The following is a 20,917-nucleotide window of genomic DNA, read 5'->3' as shown; positions in this document are numbered from 1 at the left end:
TTATTTATTAAAATGCAGTTTTCTTGAAGTGTTATATCAACCTTACATAGTCTGAGGATGTTCATTCTATGAAAACACATAACTTTAGCATGTTTAGTACATGTATAGTTGAAAAGTCCTGTACGTTCCTAGTATGATTTGTTTTTCAAACCAAATTTTACCTTCCCATCCTAGCAGCCTTGTGATTACTTCTGTAAAACAACAGAGCCCCTGAGAACTCCTTCACTGTGACATTCTCCTCAAAGCAGTAAGAAATAAAGGCCGTCTCCTAGTAACCGGGAGATCAAAAGACTATTTGACATCTTCACGTTACTGGGAATCATTCTGCAGCACAGACTCTCCTAGAAGCAGGAGAGTGGGACAATCAAACACTTTTTTACTCTCCATGAGGAAAGGTATTTCTATCTACTTCAGCTCTTGCTATCCACTGCAGTATACTTAAGCAGACTTTGGCTGTATATTTTTCAGACAGAGTGAGTTGGAAGCCACACAAAGATGCTATGTTATCTTTCTAAATGGACACATAGGCTTCATCAATGTATAATTCTCCAATTGCTGCATTCTGAAGTTCACGTCCTCAAAAAGCTCTTGGAGGTTTTTTTAAGTAGTTGATGGTCCTTCTACCAGAGACTACAGCACTAGCCACTCAGATGGATAGGCAGTCACCGCATTTTATGCAGAGAAAATAGGTTATCTTCTCCTCCAAGTGGGCTTCTAAGGCTCCTTCCACCTGCATCTAACTTTTATCTTACATTTTCTGCTGTTTTTCTGAGGCCAGGCATGTCCAAGTGTTAGTAAAATGAGCAAAGCAGCCAATGAAAATTCATTCTTGGAGACAAAGCCAATTGGATTTGTCCAGCTTTTCTCTCATATCTCAGTAGGTTACTTCACAGTAAGACTAAAACCAAATCAAATTTAGATTTACTGTACAAATAAGCCAAATACCACAGGACAGTACAAATCAAAGTTCCCATACCTCAAGACCTTGCAATTCAATTCCATCTTCTGTACCTTTCAATAGTTCAATTAACCTTTTCCTTTCTCTCTCAAGCATAACAATCTGGTTTCCTGAATCCTTTGCTAGCTGAAATTTTTACAAAAAGAAAAAATAAACAAACTTTAGAACTCCATTAGCTCAAACAGCACCAAAACGAAGTTTTTAAACTCTGTGAAATTAACATCCAAATCTTGCTTATTGCCATAATGCAAATTATCACTCTTGACAGAAAAATCTAGCAGCCTACATATAATAAATTGGTAATCTTATAACAGTCTTTGACATGGGGGGGCCAATATTTTTCATCAGATGAAAAATCATTATAGCTACTAGGTCTTCACAGAAAAAAAAGCATGGAAATCAAGGCATCTATTTTCTGACAGAAAGAAGTCTTCTGTAAATAAGGGTCCCATGCAGGCTATACATGAACAACCTGCATACCTATTCCTTATCTATGCATAAGAACATCTTCCTTTAACTTAACAGTAAATACATTTAAAGAAAGTCTTAGGAAATATTTGCCCTCAAAACAAGCTATGTCCAGAACAGAACAATTCAGTTTCCAGTATTCTTTAGCAAATACTCTCCACCAATATGAGCATGCAAAAGGAGAACTATCTTATACAGTACTCTGCCATAAACAACAATTTAACAGCAAGATTTTTTTCGCTTATGCCTAATTAGCTTTTAATGTTCCTGATAAAGAAACCCAACTGCCTCCAGTAGTTAACATTTAACAAAATGTTAATGTTTTTTATGCTTTAATGCTTACCTCAATGTTCTTTTTAATGAAATCCTGATTGTTTTTACTTTTGCTATGCATTTTTCCTGCTTGATTAAGAAATGCATTTGTTTCTATTTCACTTGGATAATCTGAAGTTTGAGGAAGAAAAGGTACTAAGTTATGATCATTCCTTTTCTGATTTGATGAGAGCTATAACAGCAATACCATTTAAATGTTTAACGAACATATAAATTGGATAGACAAACTTTTGTTTTCATTATTTATATAAACTATATTGCTATATTAAAATATAACTAATACCAAAATCTAATATAATTTTTAAATTTTTATTATATGAGATCATTCAATGTTGGGAATGCTAAAATACTTCTGGATTTCTGACCTCAAAAATGTTAAACATGGCAGCTTTAAAAGCCACTGCATTCCTTCAAACCCTATCATTGTTTCAGTTTATCATCAGTACAAAACCAGACAATTTTTTTGAAAACCACAGAACTATTTGGAGACGTATCAAGTACATTTTTTTAAATAAAACAGCTGAAGAACAGATGATATAGTTGATATTATTATAACACAGCTTATAAAACAAATTTTGTTTAAAAATAAAAGTCATCATAGAGCTCTAAAGCTATTAAACAAACAGCCACGATATTCTGACAACATCACATGTCCTTTTTTCAACACTGGGTTTCTGTCCATCATACAAAAATGGGCACATATTCTGTTTTTCATACTTTTACCAGTTTTAAAACAGCAATTCCTTTACAAACAGCAATTATTTATCACATTAAATAACAACCCTAAGCAAATACAACCAAGTCTCAAAAACTACTTCAAAAGTAACTACAGTACACTTTTGCCTTTTTTGGAAAGCAGAGATTTGAAAAATGCGTGGGCTATTTGCCTACAAGAAAACTCAGTTTAACATGTTAGATAATATAAGATAGACTAATGGAAGTTTACATGGAAGTAACTCTTTTTCAGAGTGAGTGGACTGAAAGCAAACTCCCGAAGATATGAAATAAATTCTGTGCATCCTTTTACATACTATGGACAAAAAAACCGTGCAACATTCTCAATCAGACTTACTCTCAAATTGCAAGTAAACCTTAAAGGACTGAGGTGTTGGATCTGACCAAGAAAACCCTGTCACAGTTCAAATGCACAACTGTTTACTGAAAGCATCCCAAACTGTCTTTAACATTACCAGGTAACATCTTGAATCTATTATGGAACTGGATCATATAAGAATTTACCAATCAATATAAACATGACAAGTTGTATCCTGAAATGAGCAAAACACACCAAACATCAACATAACATGCAACATATATGAAACACTACGTTTAAGCTACATCTTTCTCTAACTATAGAATAAGTGTTTCTGAAAGGGAGCCATCATACAGAACATCTCAGAACATTCAAGTAAAGAAGGGACAGACATGGATCACTGGGACAAAGGAATACACTGAAGATTGCCATGGGTAAGTAAAAGAGAGACTGCAGCTCAACAAATTTTGCATACCAGTTTTGGTAGATTTGGTACAAATTTCAAGATTTCATACAAATCTTGGTAAGACTGCTAAAGTAATATTATAAAACTAATACATACATTCTTCTTCACAAGCTAAGCTCCTCTTGTTCAGGGTCTGCCTTTATGACAACTGTTACACAGAAATCCAAAAGCAGTAAGTCTTAGCTATTCAGAAACCGTATCAAAAGCCTCCAGCAGAAATAGTAAAAGTCATTTAAGTAATTCATTGTTCATAAGTTGTAAGTGATCTCTATTTCATGCATTCTCAAACTAAAAGAATGTAGAACATCTCAAAACAGTGCAAGCAACAGCAACTCCCAACCGTGCCTGTTACAGGGGCTTTAGAAGTCATTGTTGTCCTGAATACCAGTAATGAAAACTGCCATTGCTATTCAAGGACACTCCAAGCACAAGTGAGAAAGTGCGGAGATGCAAGCATGACGGTCAAGCTTAATTTTAAGGGAGGAATGAAGACACATGGTAGGAAGACAGACATACCAAAAACACAGCACTTTTCCAACCCAGTGTGAAGAAACATTTAGCAATGCAGTTAAGGTCACATACTGGTGGAATAAGACAAGTGATAAAATGATAAGGGAGCTGAGGTCCAGGTTTGAAAAGTTAAAACAAGCAGTCACATTCAAAAAAGTGCAGATTCTGCTGCCATCAATGGCCCAACCTTGAGGAACACCCATTTATTATATCCTTGTCATGTTAGGCAGTCATCAGGAAGATAGATTCCACTGTTTACATAGAATGGTAGATGACAAAGAAATAAACAATTGCAGCTGATAGCAAAGGCAGCTGAAGCTATTCTTCTTATGTCATAACACAAGGGAGAAGTTACTCAACCATACAAATTTAAATTTCTAATAGGGAAAGAACAGAGGCACAAAAGCACAATTCCATTTATTTTGAAGTGTGGACACACTACACTACTACCAGCATTTGATACCTCTATTCAGTGCACATAAACAAGAGATGCCTAAAAGAATCAGCACAGATGTTTGATTTTTACCAGAAGGTACTTAATCCATAAAAGCAATGAAGCCTTGTAAACAATAATCAGTGTAACAAAACATAAAATAAGTTATCTGAAGATTTAGGTTTGTCACAACATTCATACAATTTCTCCTGAAAACAAAAAAATTACAGAAATGTTGAAACCGTATACAGCATCACTCTTCATTTTAGATAGTTTCTTGAATATAAGCCTATTAATGAAAGTTACAGTACCTTAGAATAACAGCAAAGACAAGTTTTTAAAGAATTGCCATGAAGAACCAGTGATATATTTTACAATCAATCAGTTACACACCTCATCATTTTGCAATGAAAGAAAGGAAGTTTTGTAAACCTGAAAGTAAAAATTTTCTTAGCATGTTAGGTAAAATGTTTTAGATAAGTCACAAACAAAATTATTCTCTTTTATCATTTGTAAAAATATAAGAATTGTTGCCATGCCATTAAGGAACCTTGCTTTTTCTGATTTCATTGGCCGAGCCAAAGGCCAAGTCTTCATTACCCACCCATTGTACATGTTGTTTTGCCATATCTAGAAATCCAAACTATACAATTAATAAAGCTTACCCTGATTGCTTTGGGGTTTATGGCAATCATAATCTTCTGGATTAATTTGTGTGTGAAAGACTGAAGTCTGTATTTCATCTTCTTTAGCATGGGAGGGATCTGCAAAGAATTTTTTCAGTAAAACTTAACTGAAATGTGTTTAAAGAAGATCTAGCTTCATGTGTATCATACTATAAGATCCCACACATGAAAGTTAAAGAAATTTACTTGGATAAATTACATCACCACCATATTTCTCAAGAAAAAAAGAAGGGAGGAAAGTGTGAGGGTGTCTCATGAATAATTATGCTGTTTCATATGGCTGTGTGTTTTTAACAACTACTGCCCATACAAGAGAAATAATTACATTCTAGAAGATACAGCCCAAGGCCCTAAAGTTCAAAAGCCTCTGCAGACACCATGTGGCAAGTCACCTAGAAGTTTAAATGAGAATAAAGTATCCAAATTTTCACAGTTGGTGTCTGCCTGTGCATGAATTATTAGACTTGCAAGTGGCTTAGGTCAAGGGTACAGCCTAGAAAAAAGTGTTCAAACATGCAAGAGTTGTTCTAGTTACTCAAAAAAATTCAGTCATGGTACTGACATGTATCAACTGGAAGTGTAAGTTAGAGCATTAACTTGCAGTCTATACTCTTGGAACTTACAGAAAAGGACTCGTATTGCAAAGAACCATATATATCACATATGAAAAATGCGTTTTTCACAATGAAAAAAACAATCAACATCCTGTAATAATGAAGTTTAATGGACTCAACTGAAAATATGATTTTGTTACACAGAGCACGGGGGAATGAATTTAAGGCTGTTTAATAAAATCTTGATTTAGATTTCTGCCATGAGCATGTCAGAGGGTTTGTTGTGCCTGAGATGCCAGGACGCATAAGTTATTAATGATTTTGTACCCAAAATTTGTGTTTGATTTCACAGCCACATTAAAAGCTATAATTAAATAGGTCCCCTATATAATTTATTTAATAAAGCTCTTTATCAAATTCAAGCTCTGAGAAGCAAAATATATGAATTGCATTCCATTCCATTTCAGTATCAACCAGGGAAGTTATCAGGGCACTCAAATACTTAAGTAAAGAAGACCTGAAAAGTAAGGCACTAGCATGTCACAGAAAACTCAAGATCAAGCTGGAGGAAAAATATAAATCTAAACTATGCAGTTTTGCCAGTATGGTACACCAGAACCCTTATGATGCACATGATCTCCACAGCAAGGAGTTACCTTTGAAATAAAAGAGGAATTAAAGCATGGAGTTCATTAACAACCATATAGTCTTCCTTGCCTACTGTTTTTTTACTGTATCCTGACATCTACTGGAGAATTTTTAAGTATCACCTGTATCAAATTCTGTGTTCTTCCCTTAATAACCCAAACTTTAGCACAGAAATAAAAGCAGGTTACACTGTAATAATAAGTTTTGTTGAAATGTTTTAACCACATATTGCTACCATTATTACACATGTACTTCCACCATTCAATCTCAGATTTTTGCTCAGCAATAACCATTCAGACCTCAAATCCTTGTTCTCTCCCCAACCAGAAAAAAGACAGGATGTACCACAATTCTGTTTCCTTTCAACCAAGAAACCGTTTCAGCCAAGGTATACAGAGGAAGGACAGTATGCAAAATGTGCATATGATTGACACATCTCTGAAAACTCCAGCACTGAGACGGAGTATTCAAACAGCAAATTTTTAAAACTACTCTTGAGCAGTTCTGACATGGTATATTCTTGACAAATCCAGGCTGGTTTTGTATCCCTTGCCCCTCCCAATAAAGACATTGTGAGCAGAATGCTACAGTTTGTTTCAGTGTCTCCCCCAGTAAGAGTCTAGCCACAGAAAGAAAAAGGAGGACATTTTAAAATACCCAATATTTCCTTTTTCCAGGTCCCTAGGAGCATGCACATCCTCTGTGCATTCTTGAAGAAAACCACCAATACTTCAGAATGTGCTTCAACCACTTGCTTTAGAACTCCAACAGTGTCCTGTTCAGTGTCCTTCTGACTCAGTAAAGAAAACATTTCTAAATATTTTTTTCACTTTTCTTTCCCTGTTCTACCTATAGTTCTACATTATTGGTATTCACTGTAATTTTGATCATAGTTAGCCTTTTTTTGTTATGTGTCACATTCCACATTTCTCTGTATCATTAACTATTTGTTTACCTTTCCTGTTAAAGAACTCAAGCCTTCCTTAGTCATTTGTCTACTTTTAATGCAGCTATAGAATTTGGTGTTTTAAATGCAACTTAAGATGGAAGTGATTTTTACTAAAACACTAAAATGCAAACGTTTATTCTTATCAGCATGTTCATTTCCACTTTGAATAATTTTGTCTTTATTGTCATATCATGATGAAACTCAGAAATTATCTTAGCAGACTTCCTGGTATTTTCTTCCTGAGAATAGCCTGCTAGCACATCTTTAACATAGTTTCACTTTTTAAAACTACCATCTATCCTAAATTTTCTTCCCTAGAATTCTCAGGAAGAAAAGCCGATTAAAGAAAGCTAAGTTCATGTTTCATATTCACACCTTTTCCTTAGAATCAGACTCTATATTATTTGAAGATCCCTTTTACTCAAATTCTCTCTCACATTCAAAATCTTAAATTCTTTTAGAAGTGAACTAAATGTAACATAATCAGTATCACACCTAATGTAAATGACCCGTACTCCCTTTTGGACCACGTTCCAAGACCTGGGCTGTGCATGCATCTTCCTGTATTGTTTTCCAGCATATAACTCAGTAGTTAGCATCACAATTTGGTCCCATTCTTTTGGTTCTTCTGTTAAACAATTCCTAAAAAGGCTCAGGATTTCCATCCCTCTAGACCTGTCATATTATGAGATCCTTACCATGGCATTGCCATTACTTCCTTCTCACTCTCTCTCCCACACCCACATGAAAATTTTCTCCAAGATACATGTTTGGCAGGGCCCACATCCCTTGAGTTTCTAAGTAATGTTTTTAGGCCTAATATTTTTTAACTGTCTGCCCTTCTTATATCAGTACTCCAGCCTGGCAAACTTTCTCACTAAGACCACCAGTAACCACGCATCAGCAACTTCATCATTTTGTTTGTCTACCAAAGCAATTTTGAATGCCTCGCTTATTGCCCAGATGTTCCAAAATGGTAAAGACATCCAAGTTTTTCAGCAGGTTTCCACTCTTTGTTTCCCCTATACTTGCTATCATTACTTTAATTTACCGGTGTTATCAGTCATGCATCCTTTCTGAAATCATCTGTGTTTGCCATCAACTTGAAAAATGCAAGCTTTACTTATACTGGATTTCTACAGTTCTAGACTAGCTAGTTCTTTGAAAAAATACAGTTTCTATAAACAAAATTAATGCTAAAGTACAAGTACATTTGTGATAATGCAAAAATGATTTCAGTTAATTTTTTAAATATTCCCTTGATATACTTTTACATGAAAATATTATTTTATTGTAAAGGTTTGCAAACTTTATTTTTATAGTACCCAACAAAAATACGAATATTAATCAAAATACAGGAAAATTATATCAGGGTATTTATTTCTCTTTCTTACTCACCAGCTGTATCCTGCCATGATGAGATCAAAGCTAAAAAAAGTTTTGTGTTTTCGGTCTCCTCATGGCTTCCAGTGTTACCAATAGACTATTCAAAAGAAACAGAGTGTAAATATACAGATACATGCATATATTTACTTTAAAGTAAATACTTTAAAGCAAAACATGTTGTCTGCTTATCAGGTCTAATGAACTTCAGACCCTATGAAAAATTCCTTGTTCAGTAGCAACACTTACTTACCACTTTGTTTTCTTCTTAAGGCTATCTGAACATCTCCTAAAGTTATGATAAAGGCATGGTGGAACTTTAAAGCCTCTATTATATATTGTCTCTTACATGGAGACACATTTCACAAGACAAAGAAGTTCTGTATTGTATATATGGCTCTCAATCCAAATCCATTGAGATTATGAGATGCAGTTAAACCAACTGCAATCATGTCTTTTTCGCAACAGACAGTTGTATTCATGTAAATTATACAATACTTAACCTCAGAGGCAATACTAAATCTCACATTTCAAGGATTAAAGTGACATTTAACTGCTAGAGACCAGGACAAGAATAATGTGAAGGAATTTGTGCTGTAACATTCTCGTGCCTTCTTCAGAGGGCATTTTTAATTTCTTCAATAATAGCACTGAAATAGACGGGCCTGAGAATGGTCACACTAGAGCAGAATAAACACTTTTAGGTCTGGGTTCACAGGCATTACCTCTTGGCATGCCTTATCATACCTGCAAGTAGCGAGCTCAAGCATAAGACTGTGCTAGTAAGCCACACCTAGACAGCTGTATATTTGGCTATTTGTCATACCAATTTTTAAGGACCACAGCCTTCTTTCAAAGCCTGCCTAGCCAATATATATTAAAACCTATTCAAAGCTACTTTTTAAGATAAATTGCTTCACTTTAATCAGCCAACTATGAGTTATTTAATAAAACAATGCGTCTGAAATATGATAATTCTCTAAGACAGTACTCTAAGATATACTATTTACAAAATAAGCGGAATACTTCTAACCTGAAGCTGTTCCCAGAGCTTTGCCCTCATTTCTCTGCCTTGTTTTTTAACTGCTGTCTCCTTAAAATGTTTTTTTGCCAGTATTGTGTCAAGTTTATTCATTTTCTTTATAGCTGCTTGAATCTGAGGATCTACATCTCTTTCTTCAGAATCTTCCAAGCTGGAAGAGTTTGCTGTAGAATAGATTTCAAATTAATGTTAGCTTGAAGCATTTCAACTTAAAAAAAAAACCTAAAATGCAGTATAAGTAATTTGATAACAACCATAGACAAGAGTAAAATTGTTCTCAAGCGTATATGTCATGTTCATTTCTAAACCTGTTTGTAGCAGGAAAAAATATAAAAGTCTTTGTAACAGAATGCTGAAGCAAAGTCTTAGGTGTAGCAGTTCGATATGAGGGTACAGGGGAAGAAGAGGCCCCCATTTTGCACAAGCAATTCGATTCAAATTTATAATGGAAGAGTGACATCATCTCCACAGTATCAGCAAAAATCACAAATAAGCCTAAAAATAAAAAATAATTTCTTCTGACTAGTAGAATGCATGTTGAAGTGTCATTCATTAAAATGAGTAATTCTGGGGTTAAGAGACACTCCGTAATATCTTTACTTGTAAATGTTACAGAAGTTTCAGTCTTGACTTATATCTCAGCCAAACCAGATTCTGATACTGGTTCTAGAAAAATGTTGTTTTGAAAAATATAAATGGTGAAACATTATGAAAACTACCATTATTTAATTGACATAGATTTCTGTATTGTCTTCTTTTTTCCTAAGCATGCAGATTAGAATTTCTGATCACTTTTAGCTTTTCCCCTTCCTATTGCATCCTCATGCTCTGCCCTTTTTTCTGATCAAACTTAGCTTCCACAGCAAGAGTAGAGGAAACAGTTGTAGCACTGTCCTTATCCCACAGACTTCCAAGTTTTGGAGTCCTGCAATACTTTTTCATTTTCTAATCTTTTGAGGTCAAACTTTACACATTCACTGATCCCAGGCATTTACTGTGATGTATTGGCCTACTTTGTGCCATAAAAAGAGATGAGTGACTCAGCAAGTGGAGAGCTATAAAAATCTAACTGAGCTCCATGGAAGCCCCAAGGACAGAATATAAAAAAAAGAGAACTTACTTCAGCTGGCCTGAACCCAGCAGATGGATTTGGACCTAAAACCACTGAGTAAAGCTTTGAAGTTGAGTTCTATCCGATTTCTGTTCTGAAGAAATTAGTATTATGTTAGATGACCGGCACTGCTACACTAGAGAGAATCACCGCTGGATTCTGCCTTATTAGATTGAGCACATCTATGTAAAACTCAAATATTATCATATCATTAAAGAATGTGAATATCCTGGGATTCAAAACAGCCAGCACAGATTCACCAAGGGCAAGTCCTGCCTGACTAACCTAGGGGCTTTCTATGAAGGAGTGACTGCATCAGTGGACAAGGGAAAAGCAATGGATTTCATCTATTTGGACTTCTGTAAAGCGTTCAACACAGTCCCCCACAACATCCTGCTCTCTAAATTGGGGAGATACGGATTTGATGGGTAGACTGTTCAGTGGATAAGGAATTGGCTGGATGGTCACATCCAGAGGGTTGTGGTCAACAGCTCAATGTCCAAATGGAGACTGGTGACAAGTGGTGTCCCTCAGAGGTCTGTACTGGGACCAGTGCTGTTTAATATCTTCATCAATGACATAGACAGTGGGATTGAGTGCACCCTCAGCAAGTTTGCAGATGACACCAAGCTGAGTGGTGCGGTTGACATGCCAGAAGGACGAGATGTCATCCAAAGGGACCTGGACAAGCTGGAGAGGTGGGCCTGTGTGAACCTCATGAGGTTCAACAAGGCCAAGTGCAGGGTCCTGCACCTGGGACGGGGCAACCCCCGATATCAATACAGGCTGAGGGATGAAGGGATTGAGAGCAGCCCTGCAGAGAAGGCCTTGGGGGTACTGGTGGATGAAAAGCTGGACATGAGCCAGCAATGTGCGCTTGCAGCCCAGAAAGCCAACCATATGCTGGGCTGCATCAAAAGAAGCGTGACCAGCAGGTCGAGGGAGGTGATTCTGCCCCTCTGCTCTGCTCTGGTGAGACCTCACCTGGAGTCCTGTGTCCAGCTCTGGGGCCCTCAGCACAAGAAGGACATGGACCTGTTGGAGTGGGTCCAGAGGAGGGCCACAAAAATGATCCGAGGGCTGGAGCACCTCTCCTACGAGGGCAGGCTGAGAGATTTGGGGTTGTTCAGCCTGGAGAAGAGAAGGCTGCGGGGAGACCTTATTGCAGCCTTTCAGTACTTCAAGGGGGCCTATAGGAAGGATGGGGACAATCTTTTTATCAAGGCCTGTTGTGACAGGACAAGGAGTAATGGTTTCAAACTAAAGAAGAATAGACTTATTGATGTAAGGAAGAAATTTATTACAATGAGGGTGGTGAGGCACTGGAACAGGTTGCCCAGAGAGGTAGCGGAGGCCCCATCCCTGGCAACATTCAAGGTCAGGTTGGATGGGGCTCTGAGCAACATGATCTAGTTAAATCTGTCCCTGCTCACTGCAGGGGGGGTTGGGCTCGATGACCTCTAAAGGTCCCTTCCAACCCAAAGCATTCTATGATTCTATGAATTCATCCAACACCTCTTGAATATTACAATGCATATAAATTTTCAATTTGTAATATTTCTTTAGAACTATATAAGGTACACACAAACACACTATGATCCCAAACTCTCCTAGAAGCATTAACAAGGAAAAAGAAAAAGTTGTATTCCACTGTTCACTTTATACACCGGAAAAGTAATACCTGCTTTTGCATGACTTAGTTCTCCTTGGGAAGATTCACAGAACTTTGAAGCCTGTGTTTCAGTGCTATCATCTCCAGAATCTGAATTAGAGATACATCCTGAAAAACACAGGAAAAAGTGTTTCACAATAAAATAGATGTGAAATAAGCTTTAAAAATACTGTTTGAAATGTTAACAATTAAAAGACCAAAATACATTTTTGTCAGTTAGGGATCCCCACAGAGCCTCTGCAGTGGATTACTGTTTAAAAAATGGTATGTACTAGTACACCAAGACTCATGTTAAACACAGGAGCAGGAATCAAGGGATTTCTTTTGACCTCAATTCTGTCATGAAATCTATCTAAACTCAAAGAAGGTATCCAAACTTCCTGCTTCACATACTGGCCTTCAATTATCTATTTTCAAATAGTCAGAAGCTCTAGAAAGTTAATTTAGTACTATTTATAGAATGCCAAACCAATGTCATCTGAAGCACTTATACAAGTGGTTTCATTAAAATGAGATATTGCATTTTTATATTTAAAGTATATTATTAGTATTAGCATTGTTCAGTTGTTAAATACTATAACTTACAACCATAATTTCCAATTTTTTGGACTCGTGGACCATTATTAGGATACAAAGATTCTAACAAATTATCATGATCTCTCTGAAAATTTTGATAAAAACACCTTACTGAAAACACTTTCTAACAAGGTTCCATGGAACACGTGCAGATGGTTTCTCCTGACCTTTTAGGCCATCACCAGGGTGCAGGTCACAGCTCAGATGCCACAAGACATACCCTGTGTTATCACTGCCATTACCACTATATTTCCTTCAAAGATGGATTCACAATAGTGAAGAGAAGTGAAGGTATGAATTTTGACACATCCTTCTCTTCTAGATTTTTACCTATTTGCATCCTCTTTTCCCTCCACCAATAGAACTTTACCCAACCTATACAAACATGATTGATGTTAGTCATTCCCACACCTGGCAAGTCGTCTGGATTCAGTATACACTTCTGAAGAAATATCGTACTCTCCACTGTGGTTTGCTGATCCATTCTTACTTCCTTGATATCAGATTTCTCTCTGTCATCACCTTTGTTTTCTTCTGGACAGCAGTCTTCTAGACTGCCTCTTTGATGACCACCAGCCAAACTGACAGGTGAATCAATCTATGAAATGCAAATTGATTACTACCATAAAAATAGAAATCTTTGGGGGGCAAGAAAAAGATAATCACAATAATTACACGCTATCACAAAGGCTAACAATGACTCCATACAAGATTGCAGAGTACTTCTTAAATAAAAGAACCATTTTCAGATCTGATACAGAGTTCTGTTTCTTAGATATCACACTGATTCTCAAGCTCGTCATAGAATCATAGAATTGTTTAGGTTGGAAAAGACCTTTAAGATCATCCAGTCCAACCATTAACCTCATTCCACAGACTGCCAGATTTGGGATTGCCAGGCTAGGAAATTATTCCAAAGGTTTATGCCATTTGTGCTACAGCAGAGGGTACAGCCAACCAGTTAAGGGTTCTGTGTGTACCAGAGCCTCATCCATTTCCTGGCACTGTGAGTGCTCTGCACCAGGTAGCATCCCAATCTCTTGCTCATACAATAGAGTTTTTCCTAGTCTTTGAAGGGCTGAAAAGCTTATGCTTAATTCATCCATCTCAAGAGATTGCAATTTTCATGCAATAGCCTATGATGTTTAGGTCAGAACTTGGATTCAGAGTTATCTGATGTTAACCTTAATACCTGACTGTGAACCTATAAAAAAATATTTTAATACTTCTGCAAAGCATCTACGTATGATCCCATTCTACAGACAGGCGAACAGAGGTACAATACAATTGGACTAATCCAAGTAAATCAATCTAAGTCTCTATTTCCCAAATCCCAGTTCCTATATCCCAACAACCATATCACATATTCCGTTCCCCAAATTAAGTTAATCCCCGATATTAATTTTCTCAGAGGATGGATGAACACCTACTTCTGACACTTTGTTGAATTCCTGAATCCATATTCCTGAATATGGATTCCTGAATTCCATATTTCTTGGAATACTATGATTTTTTTTTTTTAAACTTGATTCAAACATATCCTAATGCTTTCTTTTAATAAGCAAAATGATTTTTATTCCAACTTAAATTTAAAAGCACAAATGGGATGGAAGTGAAATTATGCACATACTGGCTCATGCATCAACAGCCTATAGCTGTGTATCTACATATTACTGCTAGAATTTCATATGTTTCTCCTTAAAATAGGGTTTATTTAATAATCTGATTAAATATAAAGAGGAAGACAACCAAGTTTTCCAGGTTGTAGTGCTGAATAAAAATAACACATATTCAGAAAAATGAAATTAAACATCATTCCTTGCATGCGTAAGGAGCAGCCCACATTCATGAACTTTCACATAACCCCTTAGCACACCTGCAGAGCCTATTTCTTTGGCATTCTACTAAGAAGAATTAGGCATACGGTTCCTACCCTGCTGAAAGTGAAAAGAATTACCTTTGGCAAACGTGGCTCTGGTGTTAACAACTCCATAGATGTACTTAAAGATCTACAATTAGGATAAGCCCTTGAGCTAGACGCAGGCCTTGAAATTTTATCCAAGCTCCCCCTTGTAATATCCATCGTGACCTAAAATTGGGAAAAACCCAAAAACAACCTTCCAAACTATCAGTTTCATAATAAAGCAACACAAGCCCAGCAATATTTCAGATGTAGATTAAACAAGTTTCAAATCCTTTCTAGCAGTTCAATGTTGAGAGGTCTTTCCAGTACAGACTAGCTTGCCACTCACGCATACACTTTTTAATATATGTACAAATATATATTTCTATCATCAAGCCAACCAAAGTATTCAAATGTGCTTACTGTCAAAGAAATTTCAAACGGATTAAAATTTTCAAAGTAATCTCATAACAAAGGAAATGTCATGGCTCTTTTTCTCTTTTTTTAAAAAAAACCATGGGACTGGCAAAGTTAGCATCAACAAAAGAATGAGGGTATTTTACAGACATCTTGAACATAGCAAATAAAGCAGCCAGAAGCTTTTTATATTCAGTAGTTCTGAACTGGGGGCGTTCCCAAATCCAAGCGGTCACATTCCCAGTCCCAATTCAAATTTGAGTTTAAGCAACAGAAACGCATGGTTCTCTGCAAAAACTGCACGAATTCCCAGGAATTATATATCCAAGTATGTGACACACACTGGTAATTTTCAGAAGGCCCGAGTGAATACAAGCTTTTTATTTCAGCACAAGAAGCAGGACCAACTGAGTCACGTATACAGGTCCATAACATCATGACACAGTATAAAGAAGCGGGCAGAGAAGAAAAAGAGAAATTTATGTTCATTCACTCTTTTCAAGGCACGAAATCTCGGGCCCGTCCGCTGAAGAGGCCCCTTCACACCGTTTACCCGCCTGCAAGCCGGACCCATGGCCCCGGCCATCCCGAGGCCTCTGCCGGCGGCGGGTGTCCCACAGCGCCTGAGGACTTTATTCCGAAACAAAAAACCAAACATACAAACAAAATCTCACAAGCGGTTTCAACAAACGGACGGACGGACGGACGGACGGACAGGAACCCCCTTCCCGCGCTCGCAGGAGGAACCCCGGGCGCTGCCCAGACGGGACTGCTGCCCGGCAGAGCCGCAGCTACGGCAGCCCCGCCTGAGAGAGGCGGCGGGCGGAGCCCTCCCCGCCCGGGAGCGCCTGTGGCCGGCAGCCCCGGCAGCGCCCGGCACCGCGGCGGCCGCCCCGTCCTTACCGCGGGAGGGCGGCAGAGGAGGCAGCGCCGCCGCCGTCGCCGCCGTTCCCATGACGACCAGCTCACCGAACTCTCGCGAGAATTGCAGGATTCCGCCTTCGGTGGGGGCCGTACCATCGTCGGGACGGGGGTGACGGTGGAGACGCCTTTCTTAGCCGATTCCCAGGGACGCAAATGTAACCGAGCTCTCCCTTGCTCACGAGGTCTGAAGCGCCAGATAACCCCATTGAAGTCTTTCTTTTCCGTCCTGATAGAGAGAAATGCTGTATGGAGAGCGTCTTTCTCCTCCCTTCCCCCCCGCAGATAGCTGGGCTGTGCCGGGCGCGTTGTCGGGGCGGGGCGCAGGGATGGCGGCGCCGCTGCAGGGGTGCCCGTGCCCGGGTGGCGGGGCCGGGCCGGGCCGGGCCACGGGCAGGGGAGAGCCGGTCTCCGAGCCCGGCTGAGACCGTCACCGGGATGCAGGGCGGCGGCGGGCGTCCTGCCGGCGGGTTTCGCTGTCCTGGGGAGGCGCGTCCTTCCCTGGCGGCGATGCCTGCGGAGGCCGGGGCCCTGGGCTGCCTGGGCCTGCGCGGCTGAGCACGCGTAACGGGAGCGGCGCCTTAAAAGCGGGGTGGCTGTCAGCAGGTGCGTGCTGGCACCGGAGTCGGCGGCATGCAGATACAGAGCTTAAAGCTTGGGTTGTCCGAAATCTCGGTGAGAAACGGCGGGTGCTCCTGTCCCCGGCGGGCGGTGGAGCCGCCCTCCCCGCTGCGGCCTGCGCGCCCCGGCCCCGGCCCCGGCCCCGGCCCCGGCCCCGGCCCCGGCCCCGGCCCCGGCCCCGGCCCCGCGGGGCTCAGTACCGGGCGTTTCCTTTAGAGTCAGCGTTTAAACCTGTTAGCTGGGGTGTTGTAGACGTGACTTGTGACCATTTTCACTATAGCGTAATTCTCATAGCTGCCGTCTTTCCCGCTTGAGTAAAAGAACAATTTTGAAGTGTTTAATCCAACAGGAAAAAATTACCGTACCGAGCCTTTTAAACAATATATCTATGCTGTGAATTACCAGTGTTTGTCTGTTTGTCTAGTCTCCTGCATAAATTGTGTCATGTTTACTTGTAAACAAGGATAGTTGAATGACTTTTCAATAAACTCCTTAAATCTTAAAACTAAAACTGTGGTCCCCATTTTTTTACCTGAATATTCACTGTTAATAAGGAATTTAGTTAGTACAGGGAGTGTAATTACCTTCCTAATCCCATCCCTTTTTATTTTCTTTCAACATTTGAATAGGATGTGAGGATTAATTCCTGTGTTCTCATTTATTTGTAAAAACCGTAGAGACAGTTACTGGCCCCTGCAACTTCCTGTGATACCCATATATGTTAAAATCAGGTTTTTATTGGCGGCAAAAATTTACAAGAAAGAGTATGAAGCAACAAACTGCATCTTGTTGAAAGTAAGGTTCTGATTGACAAATTTTTCTGCCAAAATAAATCTTACTTGGTTGGGGGCATGTATTTGCTGTCTGCAGTAGAGTTTTTATTGATGCTTACAGTGTATGGCATTTTACTGTCACATTCCTGGAAGTACCAGTAAGAGAAGAACAATTTTTCCTGGTATTTAGTGTAGTAATGATGCAACGTGGTTTACAGTTAAGAGCTGAAGACAAATACAGAAAGTACACTAGTGAACTACATCTATTTTAGCCTCCTTCCTAAGCGTGCTGAGCTGCAGGTATGCTAGAATTCTAACATAAATCCTGCAGTTGCTAATGCAATAAATACCATAGTGGTGTTTGGACTGTGTGATGCTTTCCAGATGGTACAGATCATGATTGGAAGCAAAAATGGAAGATTGAATGTTTACATCCACAAGTTGAGTATTTAAGGCCAGTAATGACAATGAGAAAGCAGTAGAATGGACAATATAGTTCAGAAGTAGCTAAACTAAAATCTGGCTTTTGCTGTATTAGGAATTATATTAGCTATGAATAAAGAGGCATGGAAAGCAGCTAGGTGTAACTACCCCAATATTTATTTATTTCTACAGTGGAGTGTGTGTGCTTAACAGATGACAAGAGTTTGACTTGCTATCAGCTTCCCATATTACAGACTGCCTACAACCTCAGAAGAGCCCATGGAAGGAGAGTGTCCAGCTCTGCATTTGGTAATAAATGGACATAAAATTCCTTTGGAAGTGGTGCAGGAATAAGCTCCTTACTGCTGCTTGTCCACATAGAATCAGTGAAGGATTTCAATGAGGTTGTCACACCCAAGAGTTAATAATAGTGGCTTAGCAGGGATATCTCAGACTGCAGTTGATTTTATGATCTTGTGAGTGTTAAGTGTCCTAGAAGACCCAGAGAGGAGAAGAGGTTCGCAGAGTTCATCTCAAATCCTGCAAATCGGGCCATAAGAGTCTTCATCTCCAGTAAGAGGACTGAACTTTGTAAACATCATTAAATATTACAGAATCTCAAATATCGTTACAGGTGGCAGGTGTATTTATAATGAAGTTTGAAGTAGAAAAGCAGAACAAAGGGCGTGATTTCCTTTTTTCGCCTTTCTGGGAGTAGGTCAGTTTTGTTCCATGATAAACTAGATACTTCTCTGAAGTACAGTCATTAAAAAAAAGAAAGGGTTGAATTGGAGAAAACTCGTGTCTAGGAAGGGCGCAGCAAGAAAAGCACTCCAAGATGTGCTTTTCATCCTAAAAGACAGGTTATAACATGATGAAGACACATTTAGACAAGCTGTCTTGATACTCAGAACACAGTCACCATAGTAACAGAATTCATTTATCCTTTTCTCCCTAATCCAATCAAGAAGAAACACAAATGAGGGGTGAAAATACACGGAACTTGTTCCCATTACCGCTGCTTATCTTCATATTCCTCTGCTGAACAGCGTTTTAATACACAAATAGGTAGCCAAAACAATTACACTATCTCATACAGGTTGGAAGACAAATTATGAGAACTTTGTTTAATGCTTATTAGTTATTTGTCTTTTATATTTTTAATATTCTTTTGTGTACTCACCTGAAGTAGCTTTCCTTTACCACAGGCAGTATTTTTAAGGTAGACTGTACCAGTTTTAGTACTCGGATCAGGACAAGCACAGCTAATTTTCATTATATGAATTCCCCTAAATGTTAGGGGAATAAGCAGACCCTTTTCTTGCAAAGGAGAAATAGATTATGTATTAATATCTTTTGATTGGCATCTGCCAAGTCAAGGGCAAAAAGCCAGGAATTTTGGGCCACATTCCAACTTTTTCAGAAACCCTCGGTGAGGATGAGTAGAGTTCTGCAGTGTGCTCCATCAGCAGTAGTGACACAACATAGTAACCTGACAGCCGAGGAGGAAAGGCTAAACTAAAATGCTAAGTCCAGAGTCAATGTTAAAACTTCCATTAATAAAGCCAGGTTTTCATTCTTTGACTTGCATTGGGAAAGGTCCTGCCTTGACAAGACTGTCTTCCATGCTGCCACACCTTCTGCTGGAAAACACTGCCTTAGATGAAGTTAAAAATCACACTCTGCAAGTCAAATATTCCATCTTGCATAAAGAGTCTCCTGAATTACTGTGTTCTGATGACAATTCTAGCACAGAGGCTGTATTACAAATTTTACACAGATTATTTGTTCTATGCAAAGATGTGCTTTTGTGTATTTTTTACAGTTCCCTTAAACATTCACATGGATAAACTGTTGAAAGAGGGACTAAAATAAAACATTCCCAAATAATTCTTCAGGTATGGAAAACCACCTTAGTTAAATTTCTTGGTGATAGGTTTCAATGTCTTTAGATACAAGCTGCTAAAAAAAAATACAAGCAAGTTTTTACATGCATCCTCTTTGAAAGAAAAAGATATTTTTGTCTCAACAGTCAAAAACCACCACAAACCCCTTGTTTCCCAGATACGATAAAACTAAGTTCTATGCATTTTGGCTCTTTGAATTTATCATTGGCATTTCATTCAACACAAAAATTAAAAGGGGAAAAACGAAGTTTGTTTTCCTCGAAGGGAGTTCAGATCTGAGTAACCATTTATCCACATTCATTCAGATACTCTGACCAGTATCTATATGTGAACCATCAATATTAAATTTAACCAACATTCATAAGGAAACTATAACTAGTACTTTGCTTTTGAGGTTTTGGGGATTTTTTTTAGTGGCATCTGTTCTTTCAATAAGTTTGCAAAAAAAACCCCGCTCCATTAAATTACTTTTTATCAACACTTAAAAAAATGTCTGCTATGGTACTTCTCTACCTCTGCCACAGAAGGAACACCTTTTCCTGGAATAGTTCTTCTGTCTGATTTCAGGCAAGCTATGTCTGCCTTCTCATCTCTGTATCTAAGAAGCAGGGCAGCTGGGGTTCCCACCACCCATCTGGACCCATTGAAGACTGCTCCTTGCTGCCAAGCTCAAGAAGTTCTTGAACTAGCAAGAAGTGAAGAGCACTGAAACCAAAGAGGAAATGGCAAAAACCATACTTTACACAGTAATTTATAAACTTTTTTTTAATACATTTTTATTAAAACATTTGCTTTTAATGCCTTGTAGAATTCCACCACCTTGGAGCCATCGAAAGCCGCTGACTTTCTTCAAACATGTCAAAGGAAGAACAGGTACATCTCCAAATTCTGCTTCAGCAGAATTTTTTCTCACTTTTAACATTAACCGGTTGGATTTAGTAAGTTACTGTGAACTTGGCAAGATTCTTCACCTTGTCCTTTTAAAAGTATGTTTTAAAGAAAACTACTTTCATAAACAGGCAGTAACTACAGGTAAAGGTTCAGCATGCACCAAAGGGCTAAAGTACAGGAGAACCACAAGAAGTACACAGATGTTACTAGATTGTGCTTTTAAGAAACTACCCACAGAG

At 38.6% G+C, this 20,917-nt stretch overlaps 1 protein-coding gene across 1 annotated transcript in view; it reads right to left on the bottom strand.

Moving 5' to 3' along the window:
- FSIP1 (fibrous sheath interacting protein 1) overlaps nt 1–14,815 on the bottom strand; it is a 90,844-nt gene extending 76,029 nt beyond the window's left edge. The window contains exons 1-8 of the mRNA XM_075713170.1: nt 14,780–14,815; nt 13,234–13,420; nt 12,271–12,354; nt 9,455–9,627; nt 8,437–8,521; nt 4,867–4,965; nt 1,770–1,870; nt 977–1,084 (exon numbers count right to left, since the gene is read on the bottom strand). Of these exons, the coding sequence (XP_075569285.1) occupies nt 977–1,084; nt 1,770–1,870; nt 4,867–4,965; nt 8,437–8,521; nt 9,455–9,627; nt 12,271–12,354; nt 13,234–13,420; nt 14,780–14,815 (873 nt within the window). The remainder of the gene's footprint in view (nt 1–976; nt 1,085–1,769; nt 1,871–4,866; nt 4,966–8,436; nt 8,522–9,454; nt 9,628–12,270; nt 12,355–13,233; nt 13,421–14,779) is intronic.
- Nucleotides 14,816–20,917: the final 6,102 nt, after the last annotated feature.

Source organism: Pelecanus crispus, chromosome 6 (genome assembly GCF_030463565.1).
Source record: "Pelecanus crispus isolate bPelCri1 chromosome 6, bPelCri1.pri, whole genome shotgun sequence".
Lineage (NCBI taxonomy): Eukaryota > Metazoa > Chordata > Aves > Pelecaniformes > Pelecanidae > Pelecanus > Pelecanus crispus.
Note: the sequence above shows the minus strand (reverse complement) of the source record. Positions and strands in the feature narration are given on the sequence as shown.